The sequence below is a fragment of the Pelobates fuscus genome, chromosome 4 (assembly GCF_036172605.1).
Source record: "Pelobates fuscus isolate aPelFus1 chromosome 4, aPelFus1.pri, whole genome shotgun sequence".
Classification (NCBI taxonomy): Eukaryota; Metazoa; Chordata; class Amphibia; order Anura; family Pelobatidae; genus Pelobates; species Pelobates fuscus.
In genome coordinates, this window is record NC_086320.1 from 37,939 (window position 1) to 60,622 (window position 22,684).

At 41.9% G+C, this 22,684-nt stretch overlaps 1 protein-coding gene across 1 annotated transcript in view; it reads right to left on the reverse strand.

Moving 5' to 3' along the window:
- Positions 1 to 654: 654 nt before the first annotated feature.
- Positions 655 to 22,684, reverse strand: part of LOC134608229 (deleted in malignant brain tumors 1 protein-like) — a 278,159-nt gene continuing 256,129 nt past the window's right edge. Inside the window, exons 5-7 of the mRNA XM_063450892.1 lie at positions 5,814 to 6,128; positions 2,099 to 2,413; positions 655 to 906 (exon numbers count right to left, since the gene is read on the reverse strand). Of these exons, the coding sequence (XP_063306962.1) occupies positions 884 to 906; positions 2,099 to 2,413; positions 5,814 to 6,128 (653 nt within the window). The 3' untranslated portion in view covers positions 655 to 883. The remainder of the gene's footprint in view (positions 907 to 2,098; positions 2,414 to 5,813; positions 6,129 to 22,684) is intronic.

Genomic DNA, 22,684 nt, shown 5'->3' on the forward strand with positions numbered 1-22,684 from the left:
TTTTTCCAGGGTAGAAAGTACCACTGGTAGGGATGCCATTGGGTAGCTAAGGAATAATAAGGGTGGCCCTGACAGCATGGGCCGGTTTGCCGCCTGGGCCGGGGTCGCAAGTGGTGATGGCGGTACCCGGTCGCAGGGGTACCGCCGGCTCGCACCCGCCCGCCCGCTCACCCAATCTGTCAAAAAATGTGAAAATCCCTACCGCCCCCCTTGGAATCCTGAAACGCCCACTAGTGGGCGGTAGGGACCAGGTTGACGACCCATGCTGTAGACTCTTGATTAGCTATAGTAAGGGCTCTAGAGTTAGAATAGATATCAAAGGGGACATGAGGCAACCCTGGCAGGTAGAATACTTTAAGGTATATTGATTTACATATTTTCCCTTCTTTTTTTGTATTTGTCTCCGGCAGACCTTTAGTGCATTACCTGACTCCTAATGCAATTTTTTTTCTCTTAATAATCAAATGTCTTGAGCCAGTCACATCGTTTTATTCATTTTTTGCTCTCTTACATTTATCTACTTCTACTTTGTTCTGGAATCAAGGCTATCATTCATTACAAAACCGTAATCCACTGCTGGAAATTGGTATTCCGTGACCTTGTTAATAACAAGTTCTGATCATCACAGACCATAATGACAAATCACACAGTAAATAAAGGCAAATCACATTTAATAATGAAGAAGACCAGACTGTGCTCATTCAGTTATATATTGACCCTCACTCTGTGCAGGAAATTAAGTTTCACTTAGATTTTATGAAAATGTTATGCGCAGTAACCAAAGATGTGATCTCAATCTGATAAAAAGGACACAAATAAATGATAGCCCAGCCGTCACCCAATTAGAGGTCTTTCCATTGGTCAGATTGATTTCTTTGCAATGTCAGGGTTGAAGCTCTTTTTTTCCTGTTAATTAGAAAAGTAAGAGAGAGCAGAATGAGAAGGGGCAGGACAATAAAATATTCCACTCTGTTTGCGGGAATGTAACGCTAGCAATTACGATCACTATTACATCTTCCTTATCTATCTAAGTAAAAAGGAAAACAATTTCATAATAAGAATATACCAAATTATACAAAATCAAAGATAAATTAAAAATACCATAACTGAAGACAGTTTCTGAAAATAATTCTTCTGTTAACATCAATTATATTAAAACAGTAAAATAGGTGAGAGCAAACACACAGGGAAAGTACAATACTAGCACTTTTAAATGAATGCTGGTAAATGGCAGTAGTTACTTTTCTGTAAAACAAAAAGTGCAATACATAGTGTACTTTGTATAAAACTATAACATTATTTAATATAAGTTTGATAAACTCACATATTGCTGAGCCTCTAAATAGCAGGCTCAGACTTTCAGGCTCCTCATAAAGTAACCTCCAGATTGCTGGAACTCAGATGTGCTTTTTCCCAAGGAGTAACTCTCCAAACTCGTTGTAGTGGGAAAAAGAAATGCTATTTATTAGGCATATATTGCAGAAAAAAAATCGGCAAGTAAAAATCAAAACGTTATAAAGCACCCTAACTTTATGCTTTATAACGTTTTGATTTTTACTTGCGGACTTTTTTTCTGCCATATATACCTAATAATAAATAGCATTTCTTTTTCCCACTACGAGTTTGGAGAGTTACTCCTTGGGGAAAAAGCAGATCTGAGTTCCAGCAATCTGGAGGTTACTTTATGATGAGCCTGAAAGTCTGAGCCTGCTATTTAGAGGCTCAGCAATATGTGAGTTTATCAAACTTATATTAAATATTGTTATAGTTTTATACAAAGTACACTATGTATTGCACTTTTTGTTTTACAGAAAAGTGACTACTGCCATTTACCAGCATCCATTTAAAAGTGCTAGTATTGTACTTTCCCTGTGTGTTTGCTCTCACCTATCTATTTTACTGTTTTACTATTGTTTTGTGTTGGGTAACCAACACTGGTGATTGTAGCTACACTATTTTATTCTTCATTTTAGTCACTATATTTTATTTGTGTGTATATCAATTATACTAAATTTGTTAAAAAGCATATTATTAGATTATTATTATTTTAACAGAACTCCCATTTCTTTAATTACAGGCAGCATTAAACCCTACTTACCTGTACATTTAACACCGGCATCCCGCGTATGGGCACACTGAGTCCTTCTAGTTGTCAGAAGTCCGCACTGTGACAAGACAGACTCAGAACCATTGCAAAAGACCTTGTCTAACCAAACAGGTCCAGATCCTGCTCCAAAATATGCTCCTCCAGGTGCCTCCAGAACAGTTCCACAACCAACCTGCTTGCATACCACACTGGCATCATGGAGGTCCCAATGTTGGTCGCAGACTGTACCCCACATTTCTTTGAAATAAACTTCCACTCTTCCAGAGCATGAGCTAGACCCATTCACCAACCTCACATTGGATATTACTAAAATTAGAGAAAACAGAGCGATAACTTTCAAATGATAATAAATTATACAAATGTGGGATATGCCTTTATCTGATTAAAGATTCTGACAACTTATCTGTTTATAATGTAAATCATATTATTCACAGTCATATTATTTTCTGATTAAAGGGTTACTCCAAGCACCATAGCCACTTCAGTCTGTATGAGCAGTGTAACACCATCTCCAGGGGAGCATCATTAGGGCATCATACCTCAACCCAGAACAAGATTCCCAGACTGCTAATGTCAGCCCTGGGAATATTTCCATGCACAGATTCTCGTTCATCGACATCCTGTTTCTGCAGTTCTGTAGTTAGCCTGCCTTCGTAGGAGACATGGCACTCAGCAGGAAAGAGATAAGAGGACAAACCATTGCCAAATAATTTGCTCTGTTATTGGGGACCCGGGTCAGTGTACTCCTACCATTACAACCAATACAACGGGATGTGCAGTGGGCTGTAGTGGTTATGATCCTTGGAGTAAGCCTTTAAATAATCCAACCAATATAAATATACATATATATGGATCATATCATTATCTGATTAAATAATTCGCCAATTTTTAGCTGTATACATGCATGGGTTATACCATCATTATGGGCCATGCCATCGTCTGACTAATATCACATTTTAAGCTAGATACTGTGTGTGTGTGTGTGTATATATATATATATATATACGGGCCATACCCTTATCTCAATTAGTAATTTGACAATTTTAGCTTTAAACATATATGGGCCAAGGCCATAAAAACCTTATTGGTGAAACATCCTTACTGGTGAATTACATTGTTGGATTATTTTATTATTAGTTTTTTATTGTTATTATCAATAAAGCACTGAGGTTTCTCTATTTTTGACCCTGCTAGCCATTATTGTTATTTTTATTTATTTGTATGTCTCATTGTTCTTGGCACTACCTGGAGCACATCTTCCTGGACTACTACCTTCAAATCCTTTTTACTTTATTTTATATATTCTGTAGTATCTACTTTTTGTTCACTTTCTCATCCAGTAATTTGTTTTATTAGTCTTGATTATATTGGTGCAAACGTTTGTTTGTACTGTTTAAAGAATTAGCTGAGCTGTCCCCTCTGATGGTGTGTGGCACAGAGTGGGAATATAATGCACTGCATGTCTCCAACCCCTTACACACAGCCACTTCAATGCACCAACATGATGCAGGCAGTAAGGTACAGGAAACGTGTGCAGATTGCTACCTGGCAACAGTAGTTCTGCAAGATATTGAGCCCCTTATTACAGACATTCGTTGGTGGTACAAGGAATACCAAGGAGTCCATTGAAGCTCAGCAGCAAGGAGGGCCATGGCGTCTAGACAATGCTATTGCCAGGCGGAAGTGCAATCAGTGAATTGGCATAAGCGCATACACTACAGTAAGTCAGGCAGTTATGAGTGATGTTGCTAGATGTTGCAATTGTGCATGCGTGGCAGAAACGCACATGTGCATTTCTATGCTCCACAATTTCTAGGAATAGGAAACTGATTACTGTCCTCTCTAATATAAGCATGCAACGTGCAAGCAGGTAAAGAAAGTTACATGTGAAAAAAAAAAGCATGCTACCTGTTTTTTATGCCAATATGGAATCAAGAAGAATTTTCTCACTTTTTTTGTGGCATAATTGGAAAAGGCTATTGTTACGGATATCTTACACTCCAGCTGAGTATATCCGTGCAGCATCTCCCGAAATTCAAGTAAAGCAGATGGTGTTGTGAATTATAGCTCCTAATCCCCCAAAAATGAGCTAAGACTTTGTGAAGGGGTAAAACTATCTGTTTATTGATGGCCACAGCTCGGCCTTTTATGCAGGTCCTCCAGCAAGGGTTACTCCCACAGGGATCTTGTGGAGGACTAGAACACAAAATACAGTAACCAATCATTTTACAACACAGTATCAAACAAAACCCACACAAACAGTGAAATCCATCCTCTCTATCCTGGAGATAATTGGGTTAAGTGGTCTAAGCCAATTTAATTATCTCCAGGTAGATAAAATATTTTCATTTTACACTGTAACAAAAATTACATTAAAATCAATAACTTTTATTTTACCGAACAGAACCCCCATGTCCGATAGCCTGGGTCTGAGCGCTCAATATAGCCGAACAGCGCACAGATATCACGAATACAGTCAAATCGCCATGGATTTAAAGAGTCTGTTCACCGAGTGTTCGTTAGAAATGTGTCTGAAATTAGCTCCACATATTGAGCGACCTGGGGTCGGTCTCATTCGTGCGTTGAATGTGCCGAATGGCACGGCGTTCGTGTAAATAGAAACGAACGAGGTCAAAGTTAGATAGTCCCAGCGGTATTCGTGTGGAATTGAGGCAGAAAATCGTTCCACACGGTCAACGACCAAACACCGCTGGGCGTTCGTCAGTTTAAAATGGCCTCTGCCACGTGTTTGTTCAAACGAACGGCGACCACCCATCTGTTTGTCAAATAGCTGTGGTTAACCGCAGCTTCTGGGCGGTTAATGAGCTGCACACTCCCATTGCAGGTGGTCTGGCTGTTTGGTAGTTTGTTCGGTTTTTAAGAAAAGAACGATATAGGGGAACTACACGAACAGCAGACGAAATACAAAAGTCTTGGCTTTCACAAAACCGTTTTTTTTTTACAGCTATACGTATTGTTTTTGTTTGCCTTCTTTTGGATCAACAGCCGAAAACAATGGGTTTCAGGGTAGAACTTGATGGAAGTTAGTCTTTTTTATGCGAATATGTAACTCCTGGTTAAAGACACGGTTCACAGTTAAACTCATTCATCAGCTTTAAGAACTCGATGAACTTCTGATTTAAGTCCCTGCTTTATCTCTGTCGTGTATTGAACTGAACTCTCGGTTAAAGACTAGGTTCACGGTAAACGACCCTCGTTACTTGAAAAGTCAACTCTCAGACAATCCTTCTTCATTTTAAGTATCTGCAGTGCTCACTATTAAAAGGACTACAAAAATTCTTACTGCATTGACAAATAAAGCAGAGTCTGTGAAAACTATCCTGATTCCTGTAGACTATTCTTGCTGAAAACTACACTGCATAGCCCCCCAGATGACTAAGGGAAGGCACCCAGAGGCGACAATATAATCAGGCATCTTGTGAGTGCACCTCATTTTGTGCAGTATATTGGTAAATTGTACTGTCTTACACTATGCTATTGTTTCTTTTCTTTTAGATCTACAGCTGTAGCCCCTACATTTTTTGTATTTTGGCTCATTTATAAGGGAGATATATTCTTGGAAATCTCCCGGGAAAGCAGAATTTGAAATATATCTATCAGATACGTGTATTTTATCAACATCCAGCACTCAGGGTGAGGTTGTGGGTTGTTTTGTATATGCAAACACATTTTCATGGGATATTACCTGACTGCGAGCATAGGACATTGGCTGCATCGGTGTAACACTTATAGTCATTGGATAAAACAGCCGCACATTGTGACAGATTTTGCTCATTTCCACTGCAATACAATCTCTGGATGTTAACTTTGGGCTGCTTTATGACTCTCCTGTGCTCAATGCTTTCTATAGCCGGACCACATCCGACATCCCGGCATACAACAACATCATTCAGCATGCTCCAGTCATCAGCACAGACTGCGCTAGACGTGCCATTGTGTTGAACCATCACTTTACCAGAACATGTGCTGTGGCCACCAACCAGTGTCACCTTGGAGAGACCTGAAAGAGATAACAAAATGGTTAATACAAGCAGACCAGGGCTAAAGGGTCTCCAAACCACCAAAAAAATCTAACCTGGGCCGTCCCAGTCAATCCAACCTTCCCTCCAACCTTATAATTCAGTTCCAGTAATGTGTTATCACACCAGATACCAATGAAGAAAGTAATACAGTCCTCTATGTGCTGGATTGTCTCTGCGGCCTCTTTGCACAGTGTACACCTTGGCTCCTGTCTAATGTGGTAGACAAATGCGTTTCTTAATCTAGTGCTTAGTGCCTGTTCCTGTGCTGCAAGGATTCGTGCCTTAGTGCTGTCTGTCAATCCTCCTTTTTCCAACTACCGGTGAGCCACATCTACCAACTTGTTCATCCCATGAATAGGTTTATCATACCATGGAACCTCCTCCTTTTCGGCGTCCTCTACCTATTGCTGTTTCAGGTATTCCCTTAGCAGTTTGTCTTTAGGAGCCATCTTCACAATGTACTTGTGGATGCTCTGTGTTTCATCCAGGACTGTAGCCTTGATACTCGTCAGGCCATGGCCTCCTTCCTTTGAACTAGTGTAGTCTCTGAGTGCTGGACTTATATATGCAATCTCTAGACACTGTTTTATTTCTAAAAAGTACAGAAGGTTTGGAGATGAGAGGTACTTTGGAGAGGGGTGTAGGCATCAACACAACTTTGGCAGGAATCTCTCTTATCTGGCTGACAATTGAAGTTTAAAGGGGAGATGGAAGTCATGACTTCACAGTTTGGTATTTAAATAAAACAGAAAAACAGAGACAATTCATGGTGTAGTATATGTTACAGGTGTTAGCAAGGAAAAGAAACAATGCATTTACATTCTTTTGAGCTAAATCGAGCTCTGATTTGAAGGACTGAGTGCTATAATCCCCAGTTCAGGATATTAAAAGAGGGAATAATCCTTTTTATAGGCACTCTATATTAAATAGAGTATGTAAGGCAAAAGGAGAATGGAACAATATAGTGTAGGGCATGGTATCCTCAATGTGATATGTGGCAACACAAGATATACAAAATTGTGCACACTGTGTTGAGTAGTGAATACTAATAATAAGAGATCTACTCAAATAAATCTAAACAGAGTTGCTCAATCCATAAGCACTTGGGTGGTATATTTCTCCATCAAGAACAAGAGACCTGGATACTGATGAATTAAGGTCCAGGAGGTAAAAAGAGGTATTATGTATTCTAAGGCTTTATTTAATATGTAAACCAACTAAATAATATACTAATGTGGCCACCATCTCCCCATATAGTAATAATGGGTTTTGATGTGTACATATATATATATAGTTGTCGATAGATCGGGTTTCACAATTTAAGGTCATTCAAAAACTTCAAACAGTTTTGATCATCAAAAGGCTCCAGGGGCTTAGCCCGAAAAAATGTGAAATAGAACTGGCACACCTACACAGCACCTGGGAGGAGGGGTTGTAGATTCTCCAGAAAATATGTAACATGGTTGATTTTCTAGGAGGGATAAGCCAAATGGCAAATGATTTAGATAAACTAGGAAAATGGTCAGAGTTGTGGCAACTGACATTTAATGTGGATAAGTGCAAGATAATGCATCTTGGATGTAAAAACCAAAGGGCAAAGTACAGAATATTTGATAGAGTCCTAACCTTAACATCTGAGGAAAGGGATTTAGGGGTGATTATTTCTGATGCCTTAAAGGTAGGCAGACAATGTAATAGAGCAGCAGGAAATGCTAGCAGAATGATTGGTTGTATAGGGAGAGGTATTAGCAGTAGAAAGAGGGAAGTGCTCATGCCATTGTACAGAACACTGGTAAGGCCTCATTTGGAGTATTGTGCGCAGTACTGGAGACCCTATCTTCAGAAGGATATTGATACCTTAGAGAGAGTTCAAAGAAGGGCTACTAAACTGGTTCATGGATTGCAGGATAAAACTTACCAGGAAAGGTTAAAGGATCTTAACATGTATAGCTTGGAGGAAAGACGAGACAGGGGGGATATGATATGAAACATTTAAATACATAAAGGGAATCAACACAGTAAAGGAGGAGACTATATTTAAAAGAAGAAAAACTACCACAACAAGAGAACATAGTCTTAAATTAGAGGGGCTGTGACGAAGTGCCCTTCGCCAGTTGGTCCTGGAGAGGCCTGCTTGCCCGCCTCCTGTCCTGTGACTATGGCCCCTGGGAGATTTTACCCTTTAAAACCAGCACCCTTTAAGAACTGTATTTGGGCTTATGAGACTTATTGGAACAATACCTCTTTAAGACTGTGTCCCCAGAGTCCCCAGACCTTCAAATTAACTTGTACATGGCTTTTTCCCATATGGTTCGGTAATTGGGGCTTACCCAACCCTTTATTACACAGGCGGACAACACAGAAGTGGAAGCGTGCAGCTAATTTACCTCCCAGGCTGGGAGGCTGCTGTAGGTAAATTGCCAACCGCTGGGTAGCCGCCGTTCGTACAAACAAACACGTGGTGGTGAACATCTTTGTTAGTCGAACGCGGTCAGCGGTGTGTGCAGCCAAATCCATGGAACTGAAATCGGCTACACATTTGCACGAACAATGCTGACCCTTACCTTCTCCTCCACTCCGTTTTCAGCCGCAGCGTCTAAGTCCTGTTCGGCGATTTGAACATACATATTTGCACGAATGGAGCCCGTTCGTGCATGCGAATAGGACTTAGTCATTTTTTCAGTGTAAAATTGACCGACCACACAGCCCAAATCTATGGAGCTGTTTTGGGTAGGAAAATGTGCTTGCGGTTGGTCACAAACGACTTCTGACTAACTTTTTATCTACTGGAGGGATTTCTATGATTTTTGAGAGTGTTCATATTTGAAGTATGCTGAGTAAGAATGTGTGATTTTTATGGAGATTGGATGTATAGTTTTAAAGTTACAGTACATGTGTAAAAAGTACATTTTTCCTGATAATTACATTAACCCATTGTGTACAGTAATTATATCACAGGCAGAGGGGAGGATTTTGTGGGAATGAATGGGGGTGTTTGACTGTATATTACGTGTTTTATTGGTTGTTTTACAAAACCCTGTGGGCGGTACTCTATGTGGAAACTTGCATAAAAGAAGGCCCTTTGTGGCTGATTAAAACAGATCTTCTTGACCCTCAACACGTAGTCTTGTCTTGTGAATGGAGGGGACAGCTATATTCACACTGGGGATTGCTATACTTGTATACTCCCCTGAGCTTTGATCACTTAGCTCTTTTAAGAGATGTTCCTGATATGCTCTCCTGGAGAAGAGGTCTTCACCACACAGTCCTGGAGGACAGAGGCTGGTCCAGGGTGGAAGGAAGACGGCGAGACTGTAGTTAAGCTACAGCGGTTGTGGAGTCTGCGGTGGTTGTGGTGTCCGGAGCGGTGCTTGTGGTCCTTGGCGCAAGCTAGGAAGCGTCCATCAATGGAAGGTACTCAGTCGGAGTACGGGGAGTTCCGTTACAGGGGCAAAGGTTTAAAAATAATATCAGAAAGTATAACTTTACTGAGAGGGTAGTGGATTCATGGAATAGCCTTCCAGCTGAAGTAGTAGAGGTTAACACAGTGAAGGACTTTAAGCATGCATGTGGCGGAACCAGCCTCGCCACTGGGCATTGGAGAAGACTGATTGCCAGCCTCCTGCCATGTGACTATGGCCCCTGGGATGTATTGCCTGCTCTCCTGTACTGCTGAGGTTTGCTACCAACTAGATGGATTTGGCTATGGAGCTTGTCTAGTGCCCTCTGTTGGTAGCAACAGCAATATGCACTACCTGAATAGCAAGACTGGTTAATTTGCATATTCGGGTAGAATTGCATATTGCTAATTCTGCAGGCATGTGAGATATTTTCTGTTAAATATTTTCTCCACCACCTCTTTAAAAATATGCCATTGTGTTATAATAAGTCACTGTATGTTGCCTGCTATGATTTGACTGTTTGTAATTTTATTGAGTTTTCACAGCAATGTTAATGTCATGACCATATGGGCTAGTCCCAAGGAAAATAAAGTTTTAGACAGTTCTACTTCATTCTCAATTTGGAGTCTTGTCTCTTATTTTGGGATCTTCTACAAGGGATTGCTATTCCCTGCATATTTCCTTGCTATAATCACTCCTAAGCTCTTGTAAGAGCTTGTTCCTGCTTTGTTCTAATTGAAAAGCGGTTCGGCCTGCGGTGTTTGTGGTGTCTGCTGCAGTGCTTGGAGTCCTCAGGAAGCGCTAGGAGCATTCTTCAATGGAGGTACCCAGTCGAAGTGCCAGGTGATCCGTTACAGGAACAATTTTGTAAGTGAATTCTAAGCGCTTTGGAATATATATTTCATGCACTCTTGTATTAAAGGAACACTATAGTCCCCTTAATTACTTTAGCTAAATAAAGCAGTTTTAGTGTATAGATCATTCCCCTGCAATTTCACTGCTCAATTCACTGTCATTTAGGAGTTAAATCACTTTGTTTCTGTTTATGCAGCCCTAGCCACACCTCCCCTGGCTATGATTGACAGAGCCTGCATGAAAAAAAAACTGGTTTCACTTTCAAACAGATGTAATTTACCTTAAATAATTGTATCTCAATCTCTAAATTGAACTTTAATCACATACAGGAGGCTCTTGCAGGGTCTAGGAAGCTATTAACATAGCAGGGGATAAGAAAATATTAATTAAACAGAACTTGCAATAAAGAAAGCCTAAATAGGGCTCTCTTTACAGGAAGTGTTTATGGAAGGATGTGCAAGTCACATGCAGGGAGGTGTGACTAGGGTTCATAAACAAAGGGATTTAACTCCTAAATGACAGAGGATTGAGCAGTGAGGCTGTAGGGGCATGTTCTATACACCAAAACTGCTTCATTAAGCTAAAGTTGTTCAGGTGACTATAGTGTCCCTTTAAGTTTCTTACACTTGACGCTTTATTATATATTTGTATGCACTTTACAAGGAAGTGTGGGTACACTAATGTTTTGCACTTTGATGAACTTTATTGTAACAATAGTGCACAGTGTTTTTTGCACTACCCTTTTTTCACCTTAAAGGCATACAGGGCCGGACTGGAAACTAAAAGCAGCCCTAGAAAAAAAACTCTTTACCAGCCCAATAATGTGTGGCACCAGCATAGTGTGCTGATACAGAGTTAGAAAAGAGAACTTAAAATGATAAATTATTATTCCAATTATTACTCCTGCATGTAATTAATGTTTCAGTCCAACTACCTTGACATATTAAGGAAAGCTTGGTAATGGGACTGAAATGGTGAATGTATGTAGGGCACAACTGTAAAAAATGACGTTATCTTGTTTATTTTAAAGTCCTGTGGGTGCACTCTTCACTTTAAATATGTTATTGTGCTGGAGTATGCACCTAGCAACAAGACTGGGCCAATATCTGCTCATTACATATTGTACATATTAATAAAATTTCTCTGTGTATTATGCTTATATAAATATACATTAATATATGTGTAAATATTATAGGCATAATTATATATATATAACTAATACACACATTAATATACATGTATACATGTCATATATATAAATAGATTAAATGGAAATGATTGGGGCATTCATCTTACTAGTGAACATTATATTACAAAAAATATTTTATTAGGGGAAATAAAACCAAATTTAAACAAAAAAAGTTGATGCCAACAACTATGTACTGTATAACAGTGGCCACTATACCCATGGCTTAATAACATCCCAAAATACCAATTACAAAGGATAAGAAGGAAATTCTGATGTTTATAAGGAACAGGCTCAGGTTTTATGAAGAGATTTGGAGAGAAAAATAGCCCACCAAACTTGTAACGGAGCATATTGTGACAAACGCTCTGTGACTGCACCCCGGGTATGAGTAGGGGTTAACGCCGTCAAAAGATGTTCTTCCCCCAAAGTACGAAGTCTGCTACCGAATAATCCCAAGGATTAAACAGGAACCTTGAAGAAATATCCCCCCAAGCACGAAACAAGGCTCTGTGTTAAGGGTCAAAACATGGACTGCTTTAATGAGTGCCACAGGCGGGCTTTTATGCAGGTCCTCCAGCAAGGGACATCCCACAGGGACCTTGTGGAGGACTGGAATACAGTTACAGTAGCCAATCACAAATACAGTACAATGTGAAACACTCCCACACAAACAGTAAAATCCCTCCTCTCTACGCTGTAGATAATTGGGTTAAGGGGCTGTAGTAAAGCTAATTATCTCCAGGTAGAGAGAATATTCCCAAGTTAAAATAAAAACACATTAAAATACATAACTAATATTCTTCGTAATTAAACCCCCATGTTCAACCTATCCACAGATAGCTTGGATCTGAGCGCTCAATATGTCTGAAAAGCGCTCAGATCCCACGAACACAGTCAGATCGCCATGGGGTTTAAGTATATTCACGAACCGTTTGGCATAATCTGTTCAGAATCAGTTCAATGGGTTTTAGTCCTCAGGGTCGGTCTGATTCGTGTTTTTAGAAGTAACGAACGCCGCTGCGTTCGTATGAATCCAAATGAAATTATGGAAGTCTGGAAGTCCCAGCGGTGTTCGTGTGAAACTGTGCTGAAAATAGTTCCATGCAGTCAACGACAAAACACCGCTGGGCGTGCAATGGTTTAAAATGGTTGCCGCCATGTGTTCGATCATACGAACGACGACCACCCAGCCGACCGTTCGGGAAATGGAAGTGGCTGCGGTTAACCACAGTGTTAAAGAGGTCAAGAAGGTTAACAAGCAGCACACTTCACTGCTGGGTGGCCCGCCATTTGGTAGTTAGTTCGCTTTGACAAATGAAACCAGGGAAATAGACGAACACCCTGGATCTGACGAACAAACAGACTAAACCAGTTTTTAAGTTATAATCCACGTATATTTGCCACGGACTCCTGGAGTAGTGTAGAAGCCGACTTCCTGGCCACCGACTATGAAACATAGAAACATAGAATGTGACGGCAGATAAGAACCATTCGGCCCATCTAGTCTGCCCAATTTTAAAAATATTTTCATTAGTCCCTGGCCTTATCTTATAGTTAGGATAGCCTTATGCATATCCCACGCATGCTTAAACTCCTTTACTGTGTTAACCTCGACCACTTCAGCTGGAAGGCTATTCCATGCATCCACTACCCTCTCAGTAAAGTAATACTTCCGGATATTATTTTTAAACCTTTGCCCCTCTAATTTAAGACTATGTCCTCTTGTTTTGGTAGTTTTTCTTCTTTTAAATATAGTCTCCTCCTTTACTGTGTTTATTCCCTTTATGTATTTAAATGTTTCTATCATATCCCCCCTGCCTCGTCTTTCCTCCAAGCTATACATGTTAAGTTCCTTTAACCTTTCCTTGTAAGTTTTATCCTGCAATCCATGAACCAGTTTAGTAGCCCTTCTCTGAACTCGCTCTAAAGTATCAATATCGTTCTGGAGATATGGTCTCCAGTACTGCGTACAATACTCCAAGTGAGGTCTCACCAGTGTTCTGTATGGTCCAGGTCTGGGACACCGTTTTGGAGTTACCCTGCTCAGCCGCTATTAGTAGCTTTCCCTGGGTGCCCCTGGTTCGGCACTTTCCCTTCATGCTAATAGAACTGAACATTGACTCTCTGGCGGGCGTTCACATGAACCATACCCACAAATAGTTCCAACGGTAGTTTGCCGCGACCGCTATGGAAGTAAATTCAGCATGAGCAGGAGCTCCCGAAAGTCGACCGGCAAAAGCACCAAAGGCCTGGAACTATATTGGAAATAGGACCATGTGTGCGGCCGGTCAAAACCACACAGTGGCATTTAGGGCTATTTGGGGATGTATTATTTGTGGGGTTATTTTATATTTTTTATGATGATGTGGGGTATTTTTTATGTTTTTATATTTTTGTGTTTGCCTTGTGGTGAAGACAATGGAGACCCCTACTGGGGTCTGTGTATAAAAAGGCTGCGTTGGATGCATTAAACCAATTGTACTCCCAGAACTGGGCCATGTGTCGTCTAGTTACTGGGAGGGGAAGGGCTATTTACTACTCAGCACCTTGATCGAGCTCGTGGAGGATTCAGCGGGGAAAGTCCTTGTAAGGACTAGAGCTCCCAGAACTGCGTGTCGTCCAGTCCCTGGGAGGAAAAAGAGCTAGTCCCCTATCCTGTTCCAGGACGGAGAGGCTCCAGGGGCAGAAGCGCTGAGGTTTTCCCCTGTTCCAGCTAGGAAGTGGTCCTTGGTGGAGGTACCCAGCCGGGGTACAGGGAGTCTCGCTACACATATAATGTGTTCCTTCAGCACAATCAAAGTGAACTCATTATGGTGCAAGATACTGGTGATAATGGAAAGGAAGACAGTGGACTTAAACTCTTGGTGTTTGATTTCAATAACATATCTAGAGAAGAAAGAGAGATTGTAAACAAACATTGGCACTTCTTAAAAAAAAATGAAGATTTAAAAGAAATTATATCAAATAAACCCTTTTGTTACCTTTAACCCCTTAAGGACCAAACTTCTGGAATAAAAGGGAATCATGTCCTTAAGGGTTTAAGGGTGCGCCTCATTTTACAATGATTTTTAATGCATAATCACCCCAAAATAGGAAGTAAAGAAGATTTTTTTTAATTACAGAAAAAGTTATTATTCCTGTAACAAGTGTATAGGATGCAGATACAGCAAGAATAAAACGCTAACAGGGATGAATACAAAACTAAAATAATTAGAGGGGATTTTATAGCATGACAGGAGGCTTCATATTTGCTTAAGTCTCTCTTTACTAGAACTCCACAGCAGCACATTAACATAGAGAGAAAAAAAAACAATCACAAAAAAGAAGGAAACTACATAAGGCTCCTCCCAACCAACTTGTAACAAACCCCTACCATGTTGCTTGGAAACCTCTACCTTTTGTTTGCTTTTACCATTATCCACATTGCCTGTACCTAAAAGACTATGTCTGGCCCTTTAACTATTTTTGGACAAAGGATTGGTTCATTTGATATGGCACTTCGGATACAGCCGAAGTGCCGAAGTAGTCGAAGTGGCCGCCATTAAACAGTCGAACACGTGGCAGCGGCCATTTTAATCCAGTTGAACGCGGTCAGCGGTGTGTGCCGTCAAATCCCTGGAACGGAAATCGGCCACACAATTGCACGAACACCGCTGACCTGTTCGTTCCCCTGCCCTTCGACGCTGCGGCTGGAGACTAAGTCCTGTTCGAAGATTCGAACACCCGTTCAAACGGGACTTTGTCATTTTGGCGTAAAATAGACCTACATTAGACTATCGAACACTGCTACAACGCGCCCCGGTTCCACTTCGACACTTCGACAGAAGTCTGGAACCACTGGACAGATTTTCACGAATTTTGAATATGTTGTTCCACAAGTTATGTTGTTCATAAAAAATGTAAGTTTTATTCCTGTACAATGTAAAATGGGAAAGTTATAAAAATGCATAAAAAATAGTTTTAGCTTGGAGATAATTGAGTAGATATAGTAAGAAACTCAATTATCTCCCAAGCAGAGGGGAGGGAATCTGTGGGTTGTAACCATTGTTTGATTGGTTAACGTCTAATTGGTTGTGGGCGTCTCCCTTGCATGGGAGCACTGCATAAAAGGAGAATCCCTGTCATTAAACCTCAGTTCTACTTTACCCTTCAAAACGTAGCTTTGTCTCGTTATTGAAAGGGAACCTGCTCAGCTAAATCAGTAGCTCTTTTAAGAGCTCTACCTCTCTCTCTCTACTTGGATCCAGCTGATAGAAAGAAGGCTACTCCATTACTGCACCACGCTCCCGGAAGGGTAAGGCCCCGGCAAAGCGTCACGGTTCGAGGCCGTCAGCCTCTCTGGCCAGGCGCTGCTGACTATCAGGCGCAGGGGAGGAGGTCTCCTTATCCCCCCTCCTATGGCCGTGCTGGATGACTGGCGGGTGGACCAGTTCCCCTCGGAGGAGGAAGATGCATGGGGCGACGACTGTGAGCGCCATATGGCGCTGGGAGACTGAGGAAGCATTTTTTTTTCTCTGCTGGAGGACGACACCATCCTGGATGCTACGGGCGAACCTCTGTTTGACCCTTGATCCATTCGGCACCCCAGGTCCTCTGAATGGTCTCTGCCGGACCTCTTAGCACAATTCGTGCATTACTGGATCCGCAGACCTCTTGAATGGGAGGTGCACAAGAAACTTAGAGCGGAATGCCCCAAGCCTGTGCTGCCTGATAAAGTGGCCACGACACCAGAATTTGAATCCCTGGTCAAAACATACATGACACGTATGGGCCAGGACCCCAAGAAAGGGGTTGAGCACAGTCTCCGCCTGGCACGGGATAAACTGCTGGATATGCTGGGCCCCCCGTGCAGGATGCTGAGGCTGACAGAGGAAGTATTTTCGGAGGGAGCGACCCTAAACCCAGTCACCGTGCGGGACTGAGCTTTGCACTCTATTTACCTGCTGGGCAATGCTAAAGGGCTCTCTTCACGGAACGCAGGAAGGCGGTCCTTCTACGGATGGACAACAAACTATGGGCCTTCTGTTTGGGGAACCGTTCATCAAGGAACTACATAAGCATGCAAACTTATTCACCTCCCTGGACAAGGCTCAGATCTCCATAAAGAGGGTATTTCAACCGCACGCTTCACAAGTTTTGGCAGGGCTGGGCGACTGCGAGGTCGTGTCTCCAGACGTTTCTGGTCTTTGGGCTGCAAAGATCCCGTGGATCATCCTTCTTTCTCTCCTACCAATCCCGGCCCTTCTACTCTCAGAGGTCGGATAGATGTCAAGGAAATCGTGCTAGAGGACGCACAAGATTCTCTTCAGGTGAGAGCAACTCCTGCCATTTCTCCTTTCCCCCAGTTGCATGCGGGCAGATTGTTTCACTGCAGGGGAAAGTGGCGGGAGGTCCTCCGATGCATGGGTCCTTTGGACCGTCCGGGGATATGTCATGTCATAGATTTTCATTCCCCTCCAACTCAGGTTGGTCCTCCAAGGGTCCCCATGTCCTCAAAGGAGCATAAAGTTCTAGTAGATGCAGAGATTTGGGCGCTGTTCAACAAGGACGCGGCCCAATGGGCTCCGGACACACAAGGTTTTTTCAGCTCAATCTTCTAGTAAGGAAAAAGTCCGGAGACTTCCGCCCAGTGATCAATTTGCAGAACCTGAACGCCTTCGTTGTCTATCACCACTTCAAGATGGAGGGCATCCATTTTCTACGTGATCTCCTCCTACCGGCAGACGGGTTCACGAGGTTGGACCTGGAGGACGCCTACCTCTCGGTCCTGGTGGACATCGGATGTCGCAAATTCCACCGTTTCCTCTGGAAAGGCAAACCATCTCAATTAGCTTGTGTTCCCTTCGGCCTCAGCTCAGCTCCGTGGTACTTCACCAAGCTCCTGAAGCTGGTGATCGCTCGTCTTTGATCAGAGGGCGTCCGTTGCATCGTATACCTGGACAACTTGCGGACCTTCTTCAAGGAACTCTCCAGACTGAGGTGTCAGAAACGCTCTGCGGTCTCCTTATTCGAACGCCTGGGGTTCGTGGTCAACTTGGAAAAGTCCCCCCCAATTAGTATTTAGGGCCACCACCCACCGCTCAGGGGTGGGGGCCAAGGGGGAGGACATTAGGTGGGGGTGGGGGCCAGTGGGGAGGACATTAGGTCCCCCCTTCATTCTAATTTAGGGCCCCCACCCACCACTCAGGGGTGGGGGCCAGGGGGAGGACATTATTCTGATTTAGGGCCCCCACTCGCCGTTCAGGGGTGGGGGCCAAGAGAGGACTAAAGGTCCCCCCTTTAGGTTAGGAGGGGGAGGGGGACGTGTTTTTTGTTTTATTTTGTTTTTTACAGTGAGCAGCCACAGGCTGCTCACTGTTTAATAGACATAACTCGTGGTATAGCGAGTAGGGGCATAATTTACTAATACTAAGTAATCTTTACTTAGTATTAGTAAATTTGGCTGAAAGACCAATTTAGGTCTTTCAGCCTTTTAGTAGATTGCTCCCTAATACCGTGGGAATTAGGGATTTATCTATTTATTCATCCCTGTCATTACATTGACTGGCCAAGTAACTTACATTTTATATGAATGTGTGTTACTTGATTGTTGTAAGTGTTGCAAACGCTTACAGCTGAATCCTGGCTATGTTTGTATATGTTTTATTTAAAATAGTATACAGTGTAACTTTCTTCTTCTTCCACTGGGTAAGTATATTAGTACTTAATGAAAAAACAAAGAACTGAACTGTGCAGTGACCTTAGATAAAATAAAACATAACTTTTAATGAATTCTCAATGTAATAATAAAATAAACTTTTAATGAGTTAATTTAATAAGAGCTGAACAGATATCAAGCTCTAAACGGACATAACATAAAAGGAAGAAAGAAAGAAAACGTTAATAAACGTATATGTCCCTACTAGGATGATAAGTTTCTCAGACTGCAAGTGCAGACTTATACTGAATGATTACGCTGAGAGATAATTGATCTAAATGTATCAGTGACACAGAGTCGTCAGAGCAAAGTGTCTGAGTTTAATATGTGAGACGTACAGAGTACTGGCAGTGCCTCGGGCAGGGAAGCTCCCTGGAGAGTGTCAGAATAACGTGCAACAGCCAGTACTAAGATAGTAGTAGGGGCAAAAAGAAAGAAATATATATACAGATAGATAGTCAGACAGGTAAAGCCAGAGATATAATGAGGTGAGTATTCTGTCTAAGTCCCAAAAGGGGGGTTTTAGGATATTCTGATAAATATCAAGTCTGGACCTCATGAATTGTCCAGAACAGGCAGATCATACCAATACTCTGGACTGGCCTGTACTGACTTTTTATGGTGTAACTTAGTCGGCTAGAGGTCCCTGCCTCTGCCTAACAACATCTGGTAATGTGGACAAGTAGTATAAGAGCATAGATGTCCCCAAAAAAAAAAAAAAAATACAGATAGGGAGAGCTGAGCGAAGTGTCTGTCTATGAGACTCAGTTAGTATAATACTATAATACTGACTCCTGCTAAATAGCAGGTCTGCAATAAATGAGGGTCTAAAGACTCACTAATACATGCTGAAAAGATTTCTAAGGGTTTCAACAGATATACTGAAGTTAAAATCAGATAGTCCGGCTGGCACCCCGGCAGGTCACTAAGATTCTGATCAGCTAGTTTGACTCAGTCACTATACACCGCTTGTCAGCATCTAACTGTGAAAGACCGCTAGTAAAGTGCTTAGCACGGACTAAATAACTTCAATAGATAGGAGTCAGAGGACCCGCTAGTATATACTGCAGAGATGGCTGAAAATGACTTTGGATTCATAGAGCTTTCTAAAGATCAGCTCAATTAATCTGGATCAATAGAATTAGTACGGTTAGTCAAATGTAGCTACATGAAACAAAGCTCCGCAATAAATGAGGGTCTAAAGACTCACTAGTACACACTGTAGAGATATCTATGGATTACAACAGATACCGAAATCAAGATCAAATTTGTCTGGCCAGTACTCCAACAGATAACTAAAGTTCTTGTCAGCATCTGACTGAGAGAGACCGCTAGTAAAGTTACTTGCACGGGCTAGATAACCTCACTTCAATAGATCGGAGTCCGAAGACCCGCTAGTATATACTGCAGAGATTGCTAAAAGTAACTCCAGGTTTCTAAAGATTTCCAAAGTTCAGTTCAATTAGTCTGGTTTTATAGAGTTAATACCCGCTAACCGGACCCGCTAGTATACACTGCAGAGATTGCTAGAGGTAACTCTAGACTTCCAAAAATTTCTAAAGTTCAGCTCAATTTGTCTAGCTCTATAGAATTTAAACGGCTTGTCCAAAACAGCTACACGAAACAGAACAAAAGCCCCGACGCGCGTTTCGCCTGTAAGCGGCTTTTCAAGGGGTAAGTAAAAATCTCGTGTGTCCGATTTTAAATAGGGCGCCATGCGTCCTGATTGGTTGGTGGGAGGAGCAACGAAAGTTGGGTCCGGTTAACTCCTACCATGCTGGATAGGATATAGTTGGAACCCAAACAGCTAGTATGTAGGATTCATACATTGGAGGAACCTGGATAGTGACCATATATTAATAAGGAAGTATGGTGATGTGTAGTTATACCCTATGAGACAGGGTGCAAGTTCGATGGATTACTGACCAATCACTACTTACAGGGTATGGCGGGTTGCCAAGCTGTGAACTGGACAGTAAAAGGATCATAGTAGCAAAGTTATAATTGCAACGTTGTATCAGTTGCAGAGTGGTGCGTGCTGGGGTACAGTGCTGTAAAATCACGGAGAGCCTGCTGAGTAATACCAGGCTGTATCAATGTCTGTGTACGGGGTGGAGTAGCACATACTTTTCTGCAATGTCCAGATTCATAATAAATGCTGACCATAAGGATGATAATCCGGCATGGTACAGACTGGCATAAAAGTTGGTCTTTCCAGGAATACAAGTAATTGCCCAAGCCATGTTTTATCAATCGTTAAGGTGTTCTGTACAATATATCGTTCCAGAACCCCGTATGGCAAATAAGGGAAGGTGTGAGGGTTCCACCAAGGATTGCTGAGACGTGATAGGAGTTAAAGAGAAATGGGGGGTAAAATACCCAATTGCTACAGGGTCAAATAGAATTATAGATGATAAAGGGAAATCCCTGTATAAAGAAGTGCCATCGGTGAATGAACTGACATTATTTATGAATGAAGGGGGTATAATTGTATTCTTCATTCAAGCCACAAGGGGTCAGTGTTTTGAATTTGAAGATCCATTGTGACTCCTTTTGTAATAAAAGTCGATTTAGATTCCCTTTTCTCGGGTGAGGAAGAAGCTTTTCGATTGATTGAAATTTCAAGCAATCTGCGTTGCCATGATGAAAATTCTGGATGTGTCTGGCAATTGGGGTAGGGGTAATGTTGTTTTTGATGGAACCGATGTGTTGCAGTATTCTGCGTTTAAACTGCTGGTAGGTTTTACCAATATATTGTAGCCCACAGTCACAAGTTATCAAATAGATGATATTGGTGGTGCTACAGTTTACAAGGGCATTGGTATGAACTGTGATTTTGGAGCAGTTGGACTGGGTTAATTTAGATGGTAAAATGTATTTGCACGCTTTGCAGTGACCGCACCTGTATGTCCCTTTGGTTTGAGTGAGCCAGTTTGGAGTGGCCTGAGGGGATGCCAGGTGACTGTGGACAAGCATGTCCTGTAAATTAACCGCTCTCCGGGCAGTCAGTTCTGGATGATCTGGTAGTAGTTTGTTGAGTATAGGGTTGTGGCGTAAAATTGGCCAGTTCTTGGATAGTATATTGGACATGGTAGCCCATCCGCTGTCAAACGTCGCGATGCATCTTGGAGTAGAGTCAGAGATCTTAGAGCGAGTTGACCTAAGGCTAGTCAGTCTATCAGTTTGGCTTGCACGTTGGAATGCCTTCTTCAGGACCCTATTGGGGTAACCCAATGTCTTGAAGCGTGTTCTTAATATTTGGCCTTCTTGATAGAAAGAGTTATCCTCAGAGCAGTTCCTTCTAGCACGAAGGTACTGACTATAAGGGATAGAGGCCCTCAGACTATATGGGTGATGGCTGTCCCAGTGTAGGAGGCTATTAGTTGCGGTTGATTTCCTATATAGCTCCGTTTGTATGGTTCCATCGTCAAGTAATATAATTCTCAAATCCAAAAAGATTAGTTCATGTACGTCAATGACTGAGGTAAGTTTAAGGTTGATGTCATTCGTATTGAGTGCATTAACAAAATCTTCAAAAGCCCCACAGGGGCCGGTCCAAAGGAGCAGCATGTCATCAATATATCTGTACCACTTCAAGATATATCCATGGTATGAGTGATATAGTGAGGAAAAATCACAGTTCATACCAATGCCCTTGTAAACTGTAGCACCACCAATATCATCTATTTGATAACTTGTGACTGTGGGCTACAATATATTGGTAAAACCTACCAGCAGTTTAAACGCAGAATACTGCAACACATCGGTTCCATCAAAAACAACATTACCCCTACCCCAATTGCCAGACACATCCAGAATTTTCATCATGGCAACGCAGATTGCTTGAAATTTCAATCAATCGAAAAGCTTCTTCCTCACCCGAGAAAAGGGAATCTAAATCGACTTTTATTACAAAAGGAGTCACAACGGATCTTCAAATTCAAAACACTGACCCCTTGTGGCTTGAATGAAGAATACAATTATACCCCCTTCATTCATAAATAATGTCAGTTCATTCACCGATGGCACTTCTTTATACAGGGATTTCCCTTTATCATCTATAATTCTATTTGACCCTGTAGCAATTGGGTATTTTACCCCCCATTTCTCTTTAACTCCTATCACGTCTCAGCAATCCTTGGTGGAACCCTCACACCTTCCCTTATTTGCCATACGGGGTTCTGGAACGATATATTGTACAGAACACCTTAACGATTGATAAAACATGGCTTGGGCAATTACTTGTATTCCTGGAAAGACCAACTTTGATACAACGTTGCAATTATAACTTTGCTACTATGATCCTTTTACTGTCCAGTTCACAGCTTGGCAACCCGCCATACCCTGTAAGTAGTGATTGGTCAGTAATCCATCGAACTTGCACCCTGTCTC